The sequence below is a fragment of the Cucurbita moschata genome, unplaced genomic scaffold (assembly GCF_002738365.1).
Source record: "Cucurbita moschata cultivar Rifu unplaced genomic scaffold, Cmos_1.0 Cmo_Scf00015, whole genome shotgun sequence".
Classification (NCBI taxonomy): Eukaryota; Viridiplantae; Streptophyta; class Magnoliopsida; order Cucurbitales; family Cucurbitaceae; genus Cucurbita; species Cucurbita moschata.
This window is the reverse complement of record NW_019268531.1, coordinates 3,296,797-3,314,215: the sequence shown is the minus strand read 5'-3', so window position 1 is coordinate 3,314,215 and position 17,419 is coordinate 3,296,797. Positions and strand designations below refer to the sequence as shown.

Sequence of the window (17,419 nt, the reverse complement as noted above, 5' to 3'; positions counted from 1 at the left end):
CGAACAGACAGAGGTGGCGAGTTCATATCTAAAGAGTTCAATCTGTTTTGTGAAGAAGAGGGCATCCAAAGGGAATTAACAGCTCCCTACACTCCAGAACAAAATGGAATCGCTGAACGGAAAAATCGAACTATTGTGGAGATGGCAAGAAGTATGTTACAAGCAAGGAGACTTCCAGACCAATTTTGGGCAGAAGCCGTAGCAACATCTGTTTATCTATTAAACATCTCACCAACAAAGGCGGTTATGAATCGAACTCCCTATGAAGCATGGCATAGAAGGAAACCATCTGTAAGTCATTTACGAATCTTTGGTTGTGTTGCTTATGCTTTGAAACGTCCTCAAGTTCGTCAAAAGCTTGATGAAAAATCTGAAAAATGCATTTTCATTGGCTATTGTACTCAATCAAAGGCATATAAATTATACAACCCCATCAGTGAAAAGATTTTAGTTAGAAGGGATGTAATATTTAATGAAAATGTGAGTTGGGATTGGAGTAAAGAACAGGAGCAGCAAAAGATTACAGTTGAAGTTTCCCCAAATGAAGAAACAAGGGTCAACTCCAGTGCATCTCCTAATGTCTCCACTGCAACACAAAATGTGTCAAATTCATCATCTTCAGCATCACTAAACAGCGATTCTTCTCTTGAAGAACTTTCAGATGAGACACCTCCAAAGAAGTATAAATCTTTAACTGACATATATGCATCATGTCAATTTGCTCTTACTGTTTCAGATCCTATGTGTTATGACGAAGCAGCTGAAAGAGAAGAGTGGAAGAAAGCCATGGTAGAAGAGATGCAGTCCATTGAGAAAAATGGAACATGGGAGATGGTTGACTTACCAAACGAAAAAAATGCAATCAATTTGAAATGGGTGTTCAAGACAAAATTTGCACCAGATGGAAGCATACAAAAGCATAAGGCCCGTCTTGTAGCAAAAGGGTATGCACAACAACAAGGTATAGATTTTGAAGAAACTTTTTCTCCAGTAGCTCGTTTTGAAACTGTAAGAACTATTCTAGCATTAGCAGCAGAATTGCGGTGGCCAGTTTATCAGTTTGATGTTAAGTCAGCATTTCTTAACGGAGATTTACAAGAAGAGGTTTATGTAGCACAACCAGAAGGATTCATAAAGAAGGACAAAGAAACAAAGGTATACAAGTTGAGAAAGGCACTATACGGATTAAAGCAGGCCCCTCGAGCTTGGTACAGCAAGATTGATGGGTATTTTCAAAAGAAAGGATACATGAGAAGTGAGAATGAGCCTACTTTATATGTGAAGAAGGAAGGTAAAAGTGATTTCATCATTATTTGCCTCTATGTTGACGATATTATTTACACTAGCTCTTCTAACTCTCTTTTGGATAAATTTAAGTCTCAAATGATGAGTGAATTTGAGATGTCAGATATGGGTCTATTGCACTATTTTCTTGGTCTTGAAGTATATCAAGTTGAAGATGGAATTTTTATTTCACAAAGAAAATATGCCAAAGATATTATGAGTAAATTTGGTATGCTTAATTGTAAGCCTGCAGCTACACCTATGAATATTAATGAGAAATTACAACATGATGATGGAGCAGAAATGACAGATGCTAGAAGGTTCAGAAGCTTGGTTGGCGGACTGATTTACTTAACTCACACACGACCCGACATTGCATTTCCTGTTGGTATTATTTCTAAGTTTATGCAACATCCTTCAAAGGTTCATTATGGAGCAGCAAAAAGAGTCTTACGTTACATTGCCGGAACTATGGAGTATGGAATTTGGTATTCTAAATCCTCTAATTTCAAACTATATGGATTCACTGATAGTGATTGGGCAGGATCATTAGATGATAGACGAAGCATTTCAGCCAATGTTTTCACTTTAGGGTCAGGAGCGATCACTTGGAGCTCAAAGAAACAAGCAACAGTGGCGTTGTCAACATCAGAAGCAGAATATGTTGCAGCAACTTCAGCAGCGTGTCAAGCCATTTGGCTAAGAAGAATGTTAGCTGACCTTCAACAAGAGCAAAAAGGGGCAACAAAGATATTTTGTGATAATAAAGCAACTATTTCTATGACAAAGAACCCAGCGTTTCACAGTAGAACAAAACATATTGAACTTCGACATCACTATATTCGTGATCTTGTTGCAGACGAAGAAATTGTCTTGGAATATTGTAACACCGATGAACAGCTAGCAGACATACTTACCAAGGCTTTGTCAAAAGAAAAGTTTTGCTACTTCAGACGATTACTTGGCATTTGCAACTTTGAATCAAGGGGGAGTGTTGAGATATGATTCAAAATGAAGATATGATTCAGAGTAGTAGAGATATGATTCAAATATTCAAACTATGAGATTTTTAGGAGATTGTTAGTAGATTTAAATTCTTTCTAGATTTCGATGATTTACTATTTCTGGTCCAGTGTATAAAGTATAAATACTGGAATTGTGTAAGCCTCTAAGCATTGAGTCAGTAGACAATAATAAAGTATCGCAGCATTCATCTATTCTTATCTCTTTCACTATCCCTCTTTCCAACAATCTCACCCCTTATAAAACCCCCATTTCCCGATCATCGCCACACCAACAGAAATTTCATCTAATAAGCCACTCGTCATTCAAATCCAACCCAAAATGTCTTTGATTCCAAGTGTATTCGGCACCAGGAGCCTCTTCGACCCCTTCTTGTCGGATATATGGGCACCCACCACCGCCAGCGAAGCCTCCTCATTTGCCAACACGCAGGTCGATTGGAAAGAGACCCCAGAGGCCCACATTTTCAAGGCCGACCTGCCGGGGCTGAAGAAGGAGGAAGTCAAAGTGGAGGTGGAGGACGGCGGCGTGCTTCAGATCAGCGGCGAGAGGGGCGTTGAAAAGGAGGAGAAGAACGAGAAATGGCATCGCGTTGAAAGGGGCAAAGGGAAGTTCCTGAGGAGATTCAGACTGCCGCAGAATGCTAAAGTGGAGGAGGTCAAGGCGGCGATGGAGAATGGGGTTCTGACTGTCACCGTTCCGAAGGTGCCGGAGAAGAAGCCGGCGGTAAAATCGGTTGAAATCTCCGGGTGAAGAGATAGAATCGAGCTGATCACCGGTGGGTGGTGGCGTTTGGTTGATATGTAATGAATGGACTTGAATAAATATGTAAAAGTTTGAAATTTTCATAAATCTGAAACTGAGTTTATTACTTAGATGTGTGTTTCAATTATGTTTGTGATGTCCTGAATTAAAGTTTGAAAATTTCTATAAGACGTCCCATTTTTACTTGCTCTGTTCTTGGCTCGTTCAGCTAACTCTGCAACTGTCTTCTCCATTGTCTGATCCATTACAGACCGAACCATGGTCTCGATGGTGAAGCTGTCGAATCCATCCTCCAATTGAAGCCCAATTCTCCAGACCTTAGAGACCCATGTAGAGTTACTTGTTTGGTCTCCGATTTGGGTCCAAGAGATCATAGGAACACCAGCAGCTAAGCTCTCCAAGGTGGAGTTCCACCCAGAATGCGTCAAGAACCCACCAACGGCGTCGTGGGCCAAGACCTCCTCTTGTGGAGCCCAACTCACAATCATCCATCTCCCTTCTGCCTTCCTCTCCATGTTTTCTCTCACCACTTCTTCCCCTGCCTCAATTACATCTGATCTCAACACCAACAGAAATGGCTTTCCACTGTTCACCAATCCATTCCAAAACTCCACCAACTGCCGGTTTGTTAACTTCACCACGCTCCCGAAGCTGACGAACACGACGGATTTTGGTGGCTGGGAGTCGAGCCACGCCATGCAACTGTGATCTTCTTTCCAAAGGTTGTACTGGGGTTGGGACTGGAAGTTCTTCAACAGAGAGTTAATGGGTCCAAGACTGTAAATTTTTTTGTATATCTTGGAAAGACTCGTTAGAAATGGAGCTTCGAGTTCGTCGAATGTGTTGAGAATTAAACCAGAGGATCGAGACGTGGCTAAGATCTGGTTCACGAAGTTTATTGGTTTCCAATGCGCTACATCTTCGTCTGACAAAAATCCCGGCAAATCTTTGCATCTTATAAGCCCTTCCGCCCCAGGAACGCCATGGAGTTCTTGCTCTGCATCGCCGAATGGAAACAGAGTAAACGAAATGGGTCTCAACTCCAATTTCCATTTTAATATCCAATTAAAAAAATTAAACCCAATGTTATGCGAGTTACCTGGGTATCGAAGCTGGCCATCTTCAAGGAGCTTGGGAATCCAGAAGAAAAGGAACAAGAAACGGGCACTGAAAGTAGAGAAAGTAAAAACAGGGATACCCAATTCTTCAGCTATATCAATCGGAAAACGAAACATGCAATCTGTAATAACACAAGTGATGGGTGGGCGGCCAGAAGAAGTTCCATTATTGTAGGAGACCAAAAGCTCTCGAAACAGGGAGCTGGTGACTTGACGAATGGATTCATAGAGCTTCCCATCGAAAACATTGCGGGATTCATCCGGCGGGAGGCCGTCAGAAACAGAGTCGAAGTGAAGCGTGGGAAGTTGGGCGGCGAGGCGGTCGAGGTCGTGGATGCGACGGTGGTGGTGGTCGGTGTTGAGGAAGGTGACACGGGCACCGGCGTTGCAGAGGAGCTGGGCGAGAGAGAAGAAGGGTTTGATGTGGCCTTTGGCCGGAAAGGGAAAAAGGAGGAGATGATGGGTAGGAGAAAGCTCCATGGAAATGGATGATGAACTGCGATATGATTCAATACAATTAGTACTTATTGGGACTTATAAAGAAAATGGCTTTTGTGGAGTTGCATTCGGCTTATCGAAGTGTGTGCAATTAGCTGTAGTTTTGAAGGATTTTGGTTAGTTCTAAGAAGGGTTTCTTTCCCTTCCCTTGCACTCTAAATATTCCAAAATTCCAAAAGACACCCAATTTAGGCAACTTTTTGGATGGCCAATTTTTAAAGCTTATCATTATCTCTAGAACACTTTGAATTTGTTAAATTGTGTGATACATTGAATATAACAAAGATCGGTACCAGTTGTTAGCGCTAATACCAATTGTTAGAATTGCTCAACAACGCACACACTATGAATACGAGAAAATACAAAGAGGAGTATTGGCTAATGATTTTATGACTTCAGGCATGTACAACAAGATAAGAATACAGAAAATGAAGAAAAAAAAAACATTTTGAGAGCACTGTCTAATGGTTATATATGGTTTTAATTTATTAAATATAGTTTCCAAAGATTTAAACCGACCGTATATAATCTAATAAATATATTTCTCTCCAATTTTTACCAAATATCTACCATATATATCCCTATTACATCACTTCCCAAATATATCTTCCAGATCTTTACTAAATATCTTCTAAATATATCTCTAGCTAGACATTTGACTCCATCTCAATAATCTCCCACGAGGAGATTGATCCAGTCAACCCTCTCCACTTGGAGATTGATCCAGTCAACCCAACAATCTACCCATTGGAGATTGATCCAGATCCAGTCAAACAAAAATTTCATTATCAACGTTAATGTTTCAACATCAACACAAAATGTTTGTTAGATTCTTTGCACCCTCTATCTTCTCCAAACACATCACCATCTTCCACTAACCTCCGAGTGAAATGGTATCGCCTTCTGTGTTTTGTCTTTGAATGATAGATCGGGTTTCTCGCCAACTGTATGACACTCTAACTATCTACCTGAAGAATCTTCTCGCGTTGCTTCTTGCCTAATTCTTCTGGATAGCTTGTCATCCATATCATCTCATTTCCAGCATCAACCATTGCCACGTACACAGCTTCAGCCAATGCCACGTACTCAGCCTCAGTAGATGAAACAGCAACGCATTTATGAAGCCTAGACATCCCATCATCCGTAGCTTGCTCCCACTTGGTTGTATCCTCCAACTGTAGGACCTCATCAAGGGGCTTTCATTCCCCTTCATCAGTCACCAATCGATAGTGTAAAGAAGGTACTTACCTATCTGGTACTCTGATGGCTCTAGATGATCTTTTCAACACCTGCTCAAGTGTCACTTGCGCCTCTTCTGATTCTTCAGCAACAATCTTAGGAGTTTCTTGAGTATCAACTACAACATCACTAGGTGAATCTTTCAAGAACTCAACCTCAACTCCCACTTGCTTCACCTCTGGTTCCTCAACAATAGTCTCAGGAGTTTCTTGAGTATCTGCTACATCACTCTGTGAATTGTTCTGCAACTCAACCTCAACTCCCACTTGCTTAGTTATCTCGGTACTTTTCTTCAATTCTCTGGTAGATTTTGTAAAGCTAACTCGTTTCTGTTTGCTCATAACGCAGTTCTCACAAGGACTCATATCAACAAATTTCAGACCTTCCAAAACTCCTTCCGCAACCAACATCTTCATTCCTTTAACGCTCATATGTCCAAGTCTATTGTGTCATATACTTGAATTTGAAGCACTCTTAGCAACAGCAGCTCTGTTCATACACCCTGCAGTGGTGTATAAAATTCCAGATTTTGTGCCACGTGCTACCACCATAGCACCCTTCACAATCTTCCACGAACTCTTACCAAACTTTGTTGCATAACCTGTGCTATCCAACTGATCAATAGAGATCAAGTTCTTCTTGAGACTAGGAATATATCTGACATTCTTTAATGTCCATTGATTTCCTGTCGGAGTTTTTATGCGGACATCTCCTTTTCTTCGATCTTCAAATCTTTGTTGTTGGCAAGATACACCTTCTCGAAACTTCCAGACTTGAAATTTCGAAGCAACTCTTTATTTGGAGACGAATGAAAAGATGCACTTGAATTCAAAATTCAAGATTCAATCAGGCTGTCCACGCTGTTCGATCTTCAAATCTTTATTGTTCGCAAGATACACCTTCTCGATGATGGTGTTAATATAACACATGCGGAAGCAATTTGGATCTTAGGCACTTTTAGAACATCAATGATAGTAAATAACTAGCATGTTCATAAGTATTAAAACTTAATGAGTTTGAATACTAACCTTTTGTAGTTCAAATTTCTTTTTCTTTACGAACCGATTTCGAACCACCACTAGTGTTTTCTCCACTATCCTCTAGCCTTAGAACAAGATTGTGGAATCCGGTGAGTGACTAAACTTGGGAGGGATTTTGTATATATGAAGAGAGTATTTGTGACAGGTTTTTCTCAAGGTTTTTCCCAAGAAGCCCTCCCATGTACCATGATCACTCTATTTATAGAGTCATGTTTGCATGTTCATGCAAATTTGAGATCACCAAATTTTGACACTCAAAATTCCACTCAAACTGGTGGGGTTTATTTGGCAAGCATGCAAGTTTGGTTAAACCGGTGTCAAAATTCCACTGACATGGATTTTTTCCTTAAATGAAGTCAACTTTTTGACTTTCTTCATTTTAATTCAACAATTAATTTGAATAATTAATTTAAAATTAGAGTAATATTAAATGATTAATTAAACTATTTAATTAATATTTAATATTAACTCAAAAGTTCGCAATCAATTCTAACACATATTTGATTAAAATATTTAAATTTTATTTAAATATCTCAAATTGTCTCTTTTTGTTTAATTCATAAATAAAACAAAAATGCTGTTAAATATATTGTATATATGTAGCGCATATTCCCTAATTTGAATTCGAACACTTCGAACTCACTCGTCACACTGTTCTAATGTTTAGTTCGATATGAGCTAGTAGAGGGACCTAATGGACCTATAGATCATGGGCTCCAACGATCCAAGATTAACCGGTTAAACTCATTAACCTTGTTAATCATTAAAACTCGTTAACTACTAGGACACTTCACTATAGCCTAGTAGTTGCACTCCCCTCACTATAGATATATTTCTGTCCATTTGATATAACCATGATTAGTAAGTCGATCCTTCACAGGTTGTTCGTAACTAGAGCTTGGTCAATTAGCCGTTTTACCCCTGAAGTTACTTCTTGTTCCTTATGTCCCATTGATCCTCTTATGAACAATTGGTTTGTGGTCCAACCAGTGAACCGAATCCTTCTCAAGCCAATGAGTGGTTGGGGCCCCTTGTTCAAGATCTGGAGTCAGTACTTAAGGGACTACCTCTCTTCTATCCCTAAAAGTGGGTAAAAGCGAATTTCATCTTGCACACCATGTCCCCAGCTATTCACCCAGTCTTACCCCTGGAATGGGAGGCCTATTAAGTCGGCGAACTTGAGCCACTCTCACCCATGCAAATCTAAGGATAATTTCGAATAAACAGGAGTTCATGGTTAGCTCAAGATTAAGATTGAGTTACCTAGGTCATCGAATGAAAAGAAAATCAGTCTCAACAGTAAACGACATTATAAAGTGAGAGTGATTTTCTTCATGGTCCGATCTTATGCAATACTCATTGCATAGGACGCCCCCACTCACATGTACAATTTAGTGATCACATTGTTTATATCATATACAAAAATGGGCCGCATCCATAGTGTTCCCAGAATAAGGTACTCAGTCTTATCCTTATACTATAGATCATTTTGACTATATACTTGAACTTGATCCACTCTTATGCCTCTACATATAGTTCAAGTAATCATACTATAGCCAGAATGTTCTTAATTTATTGGATTTAGATTAATGATCATAAAGTTCACTTTATTCAATAACAATCTTTACTGAATAAACAACAATAATAACTTTATTGAAAATAGAATATATTTTTGTTTACAAACTATGAGTTTTAGGACATAAAACCCAACACTCGAAACTTCCAGACTTGAAATTTTGAAGCAACTCTTTATTTAGAGACGTATGAAAAGATGCACCACTTCGATCAAATACGTTTGGTTTGTTTGGAGATTTTCCTCGGTTCCTTGATTTTGATCGCCCATTGTTTGGGCCCTTTGATTTACTTCTTCCCCTTCGATCAAATACACCTTCGGCATGTCCACCAGCACGGGTTCCTTTCTGCTTCGGTGAAGGTTCAGTTCATCTGCGCTGATGGCATGCAGTTTGGTCACCTCTTGTTTGAGTTTGCGCGCCGCCAGTCCAGGTGGGTTCACCTCCTCTTGGTCTTCCATCCTCCGGTACCTGGCCACCAAATCATCATCGTGATCGGCATCCATCGTTGAATCCGTAGTCCGTGGTGTTGCAAACTCCACTGGTTCAGGGGGTGCAACTGCTGACGGCGGTGACGGTTCCCGATGCTACGCTCCTGTTCGGTTAATCTACGTTGATGGCATGCAATTCGACCACCTCTTGTTCGAGTTCGCACGTCGCCAGTCCAGGTGATTCACCTCCTCCCACTAGGTTTTCCATCCTCCGGTACCTGGCCACTAGATCATCATCGTGATCGGCATCCATTGTTGAATCTGCAGTCTATGGTGTTACAAACTCCACTGGTTCAGGGAGTGCAGCTGCTGGCAGCAATGACGGTTCCCAATGCTGCACTCCTGTTTGGTTTATCTGCGCTGATGGTATGCAGTTCGGCCACCTCTCGTTCGAGTTCGCACGGCGCCAGTCCAAGTGGTTCACCTCCTCCCACTTAGTCTTCCATCCTTTGGTACTTGGCCACCAGATCATCATCACGATCGGCATCCATCGTTGAATCTGCAGTCCGGGGTGTTGCAAACTCCACTGGTTCAGGGGGTGCAGCTGCTGGCGGTAGTGACGGTTCCCGATGCTGCGCTCCTCCTTCTCCCGACTCGATGACGAGGTACTCCACCTTCTGCCTCGGCCACTTCGTTCCACTGCCAAAAAGGCGCCGTTAGTTGCCGCTGCATGCCAAGCTTGCTGAGATGAATTCTTCGCCTCGGTCCGTGCGTGGCACTCGCATCTTCTTCCCACATTCGACCTCCGCCGCCTCACTTTTCCATCGCCGCAATAGGATGTCGGAAAGGGGGTGCGCCTCTCCGTCGCACAGCTTGTTTCACGCCTTTGATTGCCGGTAAACCATGCACCCGTGGAGGAGTGAGCGAGCCTGCTCGAGATGGACCCCACGATGTGTGTATTTTCACGCTTTGTATTTTCTTCTACTTGAACTTGAGAGAGAACTATGTGTTGTTAGGTCGACCTTGAGTTATTCAACTTGACTTTTGATAAAGTACTTCTCTACAATAATATATCACAGGTGGATTAAGCTAGATTTTGATACCATTGTTGTCTTTTTGACCATTGGTGAGAGGAAATGGTTGACTGAACGAGAGAAAAATCTAAAAAATGGCCACTCAAAAAATTGGTAATCGTTTCAAATGGTAAAATATTCGATTAACTGAGTAAAATCATATAAAAGCAATAACGAAACCTCGGGCTAGGTGCCCACATTTTCAAGGCCGATCTGCCGGGGCTGAAGAAGGAGGAAGTCAAAGTGGAGGTGGAGGACGGCGGCGTGCTTCAGATCAGCGGCGAGAGGGGCGTTGAAAAGGAGGAGAAGAACGATGCGTTGAAAGTGGCAAAGGGAAGTTCCTGAGGAGATTCAGATTGCCGCAGAATGCTAAAGTGGAGGAGGTCAAGGCGGCGATGGAGAATGGGGTTCTGACTGTCACCGTTCCGAAGGTGCCGGAGAAGAAGCCGGCGGTAAAATCGGTTGAAATCTCCGGGTGAAGAGATAGAATCGAGCTGATCACCGGTGGGTGGTGGCGTTTGGTTGATATGTAATGAATGGACTTGAATAAATATGTAAAAGTTCGAAATTTTCATAAATCTGAAACTGAGTTTATTACTTAGATGTGTGTTTCAATTATGTTTGTGATGTCCTGAATTAAAGTTTGAAAATTTCTATAAGACGTCCCATTTTTACTTGCTCTGTTCTTGGCTCGTTCAGCTAACTCTGCAACTGTCTTCTCCATTGTCTGATCCATTACAGACCGAACCATGGTCTCGATGGTGGAGCTGTCGAATCCATCCTCCAATTGAAGCCCAATTCTCCAGACCTTAGAGACCCATGTAGAGTTACTTGTTTGGTCTCCGATTTGGGGCCAAGAGATCATAGGAACACCAGCAGCTAAGCTCTCCAAGGTGGAGTTCCACCCAGAATGCGTCAAGAACCCACCAACGGCGTCGTGGGCCAAGACCTCCTCTTGTGGAGCCCAACTCACAATCATCCATCTCCCTTCTGCCTTCCTCTCCATGTTTTCTCTCACCACTTCTTCCCCTGCCTCAATTACATCTGATCTCAACACCAACAGAAATGGCTTTCCACTGTTCACCAATCCATTCCAAAACTCCACCAACTGCCGGTTTGTTAACTTCACCACGCTCCCGAAGCTGACGAACACGACGGATTTTCGTGGCTGGGAGTCGAGCCACGCCATGCAACTGTGATCTTCTTTCCAAAGGTTGTACTGGGGTTGGGACTGGATGTTCTTCAACAGAGAGTTAATGGGTCCAAGGCTGTAAATTTTTTTGTATATCTTGGAAAGACTCGTTAGAAATGGAGCTTCGAGTTCGTCGAATGTGTTGAGAATTAAACCAGAGGATCGAGACGTGGCTAAGGTCTGGTTCACGAAGTTCATTGGATCCCAATCCGCTACATCTTCGACTGACCAAAATCCCGGCAAATCTTTCCATCTTATAAGCCCTTCCGCCCCAGGAACGCCATGGAGTTCTTGCTCTGCATTGCCGGATGGAAACAGAGTAAACGAAATGGGTCTCAACTCCAATTTCCATTTTAATATCCAATTAAAAAAATTAAACCCAATGTTATGCGAGTTACCTGGGTATCGAAGCTGGCCATCTTCAAGGAGCTTGGGAATCCAGAAGATAAGGAACAAGAAACGGGCACTGAAAGTAGAGAAAGTAAAAACAGGGATACCCAATTCTTCAGCTATATCAATCGGAAACCGAAACATGACATCTGTAATAACACAAGTGATCGGCGGGCGGCCAGAAGAAGTTCCATTATTGTAGGAGACCAGAAGCTCTCGAAACAGGGAGCTGGTGACTTGACGAATGGATTCACAGAGCTTCCTATCGGGAACATCGCGGGGTTCATCCGGCGGGAGGCCGTCAGAAACAGAGTCGAAGTGAAGCGTGGGAAGTTGGGCGGCGAGGCGGTTGAGGTCGTGGATGCGACGGTGGTGGTGGTCGGTGTTGAGGAAGGTGACATGGAGACCGGCGTTGCAGAGGAGCTGGGCGAGAGAGAAGAAGGGTTTGATGTGGCCTTTGGCCGGAAAGGGAAAGAGGAGGACATGATGGGTGCGAGAAAGCTCCATGAAAATGGATGATGAAATGCGATCTCATTCCATACCATTAATATTTATTCTTATCTTATTGGGACTTCCAAATAAGGATTTTAATTGGGTTACGAGGACTCAAGAATTATTGGGAGTGAGTCTTGGTTAGTTTAGTGGAAGATCTTGAGTCTTCACTTAAGTTAATTTAGTGAAAGATTGTTTGTTTATATGTGAGGAATACTATCTCCAATAAGACTTTTTGAGAAACTTGCTGGAAGTTATGGTCAAAATTGATATTCATATTTATCTAACACAAGAGTTTCTTTCCTTTCTCTTGCACTCAAAAGACACCCAATTTAGGCAACTTTTTGGTTGGCCAATTTTTAAAGCTTATCCATTCATCTCTAGAACATTTTGTCTTTGCCATTCATCAATTCTCTAATGCAGTGAATACAATAATTATATTAGGATGGATACAGTTAGGATGCTAATTGTTTTCTTTTCTTTCCCTTACACTCTGAATATTCCAAAAGACACCAAATTTAGGTAACTTTTTGGTTGGCCAATTTTTTCATCCATTCTCTGATTCAGTGAATACAATAATGGATACGAATAGTTTTCTTTCCTTTCCCTTACACTTTGAATATTCCAAAAGACACTCAATTTAGACAACTTTTTGGTCAGCCAATTTTTATGAATACTCTGATTTTGCCATTCATCAATTCTCTGATATAGTAAATATAATAATCGTGTTAGGATCGATACCAGTTGTTAGCTTTGATACCAATTGTTAGGATCGCTCAACAACGCACACACTCGATCAAGATGAACACAAAAAAACAAGAGAGAGAAAATACAAGGAGGAATATTGACTAAAGGTTTTATTACTGATGACTCCAATATGTACAACAAGATAGAATAACGAGAATGAAGAAAATGACATTTTGAGAGCATTGGCTGATGGGTATATATATGGTTTCAATTTACAAAACATATAATCTAACCAATATATCTCTATCAAATCTTTACTAAATATCTAGATCTTTACCAAATATATCTTCGATGTAGGCATCTGGTTACATATCCCAACAAATCGAACCATCAGCCAGGCCCTCACAGCTTAGAGCCGAGGTTGTGTGGATAACGAGCTTGAATATAAGAGGAAAGGTCATGTTTTGGAGGCAGAGCCTGGTTCACAACGCTATGCTTCAAAAGCTCTTGGCTCCATTTGGTTAGCTTTGGAAACCTGTGGGTGGTCAGAATCTGAAAGCCGAGAGCCTGTTGCATGACAGGAATCCAGTAGCCTACGAAGATGCCAACGATGTCCACCAACCCAATGCTGTCTCCTCCGAAGAACTTGTTGCTTTTAAGCTCATTTTCAAGTGGTTCCAATGCTTTGCATGCTTCCTCTACAGCCTTCTCTCTCCCTTCTCTTCCGCTTCTAGCGGCTTTGATCCACGAACGAAACACCTGAACCAACAAAATCAAAAGTGTGAACTATGAGTCCATAAGTTTGATTTGTAACTCATTTAGGTTTTACATGATTCCATGATTCCTTTATTTGAAGGACAAGTTATTAATCCTTCTTATTCACTGATATATCACTAAGGTCGGTATATGAATTTGCTACTTCTTTTATCTTAGGTCTTTGATCACCTACTAATTACTGCGCTGCGGCGAGGATTGGACCTGTAACCATACGAAGGGTGGGGTCTATAGGTCTCGATCACATGGGTGGGATATCATTTTCCCCGAGGTGCCCATCTTCAAGAAGGCCCGAATGAAAGACCCGAGTTTACACAAGTTTTGGGGAGGAAGAATTCGAGCTCAACATGGGAAATGTTTCCACACATTTTAATGAATATTGTATTCTCCTCTTCAATCAACGCGGGATCTTACAATTTACCTCTTGGGGCCCAACGTTTTCGCTGGCACACGATCCGGTAGCTGGCTTTGATACCATTTGTAATAGCCCAAGTCTACACTAACAGATATTATCCTATTTGAATTCTCTTCTAGACTTCCCCCTCACAGTTTTAAAATGTCTTTGTTAGGAAAAGATTCGAGGGGAACAAAGCATTAATTAAAAAGATGTGGAAACCTCTCCCTAACACATTTTAAAATCTTGAAGAGAAGCCTGAAAAACGAAAACGAAACATTTCTTGTAAGAGTATGAAAAAGTCTAAAAGCGAAAAGTATGTGTTTATTTAGCTTCTTTCAACTTTAGTTATTCGTTTCATTGTATTTTCGAGAGTCAAAATGATAGGATCTAAATTATGTTACCTTGTGATCGATATACTTGGCGAGAAACCTTGCTCGAGCTCTTTCACGAGGATGTTGGGGCAATATAGGGTTAGTTTTCCAATTTTCATCGATATATTCGAGGATGATAAGAGACTCTAGAAGGGGTATTCCATTGTGGACGAGGACGGGCACCTTCTTGTAAAGTGGGTTGTATTTGAGGAGCAAATGGCTCTTTTTGGGTATGTCTTCCTCAATATATTGGTATGGTATGGCTTTGAGTTGGAGAGCCAACTCCACTCGCCGACTAAAGGGACTCACATGGTTACCAAACACCTGCAATTCTTCCCCCATTTTCTTTGAAGTAAATACAAAGATTAGTAGTTTTTAATACCCAACATCAACAAGTTCTTCCCTTTCTTAATTAACCCTATTTATAATCATAATAATGGAGACTTAATTAAGGCCCATTTAATCAACTTGAGTGTATCCCTATAACCTTACGGCACCTAATCTTCAGGTCTAAATTGATTTTTCTCTCATTTTGAGTTGGTACTTTAACAATCCAAATAGAGTTCACAATTCACTGATTGAGTTCGGGTTGGATCGTCATAACTACTATATATATGTTGATTTTGGTAATAATCTTAAAAGTAAGATTTGGTTGACCCGACAAGAAAAATGACTACCCACAAATTGACCGACAAAATAGTAATGTCGCTGAATCTAAGTCTTTTGATATTTTTGAAAAAAACAATTAAAAATGGAATTTATTAATAGGTTATGAAGGTGCACAAGTTGATTGGTCATTCCTACCATTGTTTCATTTTGAATGTATACTTTTTTTAATTTAGGGTATTAATATAACTTATTTGATAATAAATGTATGTTATCAATTAAAAGAACAACAAAATAGTAGAGGAGAATGAAATATAAATAAAAATTTTAAAGTTAATAGTTACCGAAATTAGAGAGTTATCATCGACAATATCGTCAAAATATTAGTTTTAGTTTAGAAATAAAATTTAAAATTTAAAATTTTGACATTTTAATTAGCGTTAGAATATATATATATAATTTTTTTTAATCAGTAACTCTCATTTATTAGTATTACAATCCATACTTATAAAAAAAAATTAAATAAATAAAATCATATAAAATTCAACTAATATAAACTCAATTTGTTTCACATAAAATTCTATTTAATTAATTAATAAATAACCCAAGTGTAGAAAAGACAATGTTATTAACTTATTGATACTTCACCTACTGAATTAAAGTTAGTATTATTTTACACAATTTTAAATTAAATAATTAATCAATTAATAATTTTTGCATCGAGATACTTATTTCATGCATCAAGATATTGGTTAAACAAATAATTTATGGATCTGGCACCATATATAAAAATAAAACTAAAAAACATTATTTATTAATATATATTTTTTCTCTAAAAAAAACCCTCAAAATTTACCACTCAAATATTATTGAATAACAAGTTAAAATTTATATTCAATTAATATTATTTTATAACGAATAAAATTATATATTATAGAACTCAAAGGCATCTAATTAGGGCTTATAAATTACTATATATATATTTCCGTTACGGGTTCAAATCTCCTCTGATCTTGGTAACTATAATGACTAGTAATATTAGCTTTTTTGTCTCTACGAATGGGAGGAAAAGAAAAGAATAAAGAATTAGTAGGGGAGGGTCGTTTCATTTTTGTATCAAGAACGAAGAGGTTCAAGAGATAAGAGAATTAAGAATACCCACCAACCAGAAAAACTAATCCAATGCATATCGATGTATCGAAAAATACAACATCTTTGTTCACCGACCAACTCCCAGGAGAAGCAAATGCAACAGGCACACTAGCCAGTAAGATTATTTAAGTACTAATTAATGCGAAAAGCGTCAATTGAAAAGCAACAATCATGTAATCCTCAACCAGCTTATTAAAAAGACTATTTGATCCCTTAACCAGTCAGCTACTATACCAGGTAGAGATTTGACGAGAAATGTATCAATTCTAAATTACTTCTTTTTTAAGACTTTAGCGTATATATATATATATATCGGTTAATTAAACACTGAACTAATGAATATTTAATGGCTTATGTGCATCAATTAATTTTTATCAATTGTGTAACAAATATTGTCGTTTTTAGACTTTCCATCATAGTTTTAAGAACCGTTTCGTTCCTCTCTTCAATAAATATAGGATCTCACAATTCACTCCCCTTTGGAGGCCAAGGTCCTCATTGACATACGACTCTGTGTTTGGTACTAATATCATTTGTAATTGCTCAAGCTCACCACTAGTAAATATTGTATTTTTTGGGTTTCTCCATTTGAATTTTCTCTCAAAATTCTAAAACATGTCTACTAGAGAGAGGTTTACACACCCATATACAAAAAAATGTTTTGTTCTCTTCTCACTCCAATGTGGGATACCACAAATTGAGTTGGCCCAACCGAACGTTTAGGTTATATATTAGATTTAAAAGTCGTTAGATTCACTTTAAATTTGGTGATTGGGTCGGATGGATCGAGTTAAGCCAAGCAAATCTTGTAAGGAAAGATAAAGAAAAAGGAGTAGGTACCAAATTAAAGCAACCAAAACTAGGCTTCCATATTTCAACTACAACCACCTCTCCTTTTTAAATTTTGTTTCTTTGTTTTTTTACTCTTTTTAGGGTTTGCTTCATATGTAGAGTACTTACCAAATGCCAAATCATTTTGTTGCTTTATATTTTAGATTTTAACTATATATTCTTTTCTTCATTTTTCAGTTTTCTAAATATCAGTCTCATTTTATTAACTTTTATCCTTTTTTTTTTTTTTCTTTTTAACTTTTATATATATATATATATATATATACACCAATCATACATAAATTATTGGTCGAAAGTATCCATAAATTTTCAAAAATTTTAATATTATGGTAAAACTTAAAAAAAAAAAAAACTCTTACCGTTAGTCTTGGATGGAAATAATAGTATTTTATGTCAAACATGAAACATTTAATAATGTTTTAAAAATATTCTTGAAAGTAAAAAAAAAAAAAAAAAAAAAAAAA

At 39.1% G+C, this 17,419-nt stretch overlaps 4 protein-coding genes across 4 annotated transcripts; 1 reads left to right on the top strand and 3 right to left on the bottom strand.

Moving 5' to 3' along the window:
- The first annotated feature begins 2,552 nt into the window (after positions 1-2,552).
- LOC111453310 (18.1 kDa class I heat shock protein-like) lies at positions 2,553-3,182 on the top strand. Its single transcript, XM_023094363.1, has one exon. It carries the CDS (start codon positions 2,629-2,631, stop codon positions 3,058-3,060), a length of 432 nt encoding a protein of 143 aa, XP_022950131.1. The 5' UTR covers positions 2,553-2,628; the 3' UTR covers positions 3,061-3,182.
- Positions 3,150-4,886, bottom strand: LOC111453307 (7-deoxyloganetic acid glucosyltransferase-like). The gene is made up of 2 exons (XM_023094360.1): positions 4,172-4,886; positions 3,150-4,069 (listed from the first exon to the last, which is right to left on the bottom strand). The coding sequence occupies exons 1-2, from the start codon at positions 4,668-4,670 to the stop codon at positions 3,180-3,182; spliced, it is 1,389 nt and encodes a 462-aa protein (XP_022950128.1). The 5' UTR covers positions 4,671-4,886; the 3' UTR covers positions 3,150-3,179.
- A 398-nt stretch (positions 4,887-5,284) lies between these two features.
- Positions 5,285-14,687, bottom strand: LOC111453309 (probable glutathione S-transferase). The gene is made up of 3 exons (XM_023094362.1): positions 14,376-14,687; positions 13,141-13,562; positions 5,285-5,335 (listed from the first exon to the last, which is right to left on the bottom strand). The coding sequence occupies exons 1-2, from the start codon at positions 14,685-14,687 to the stop codon at positions 13,206-13,208; spliced, it is 669 nt and encodes a 222-aa protein (XP_022950130.1). The 3' UTR covers positions 5,285-5,335; positions 13,141-13,205.
- Positions 10,611-12,141, bottom strand: LOC111453306 (7-deoxyloganetic acid glucosyltransferase-like). The gene is made up of 2 exons (XM_023094358.1): positions 11,633-12,141; positions 10,611-11,530 (listed from the first exon to the last, which is right to left on the bottom strand). Exons 1-2 carry the CDS (start codon positions 12,129-12,131, stop codon positions 10,641-10,643), a joined length of 1,389 nt encoding a protein of 462 aa, XP_022950126.1. The 5' UTR covers positions 12,132-12,141; the 3' UTR covers positions 10,611-10,640.
- Positions 14,688-17,419: the final 2,732 nt, after the last annotated feature.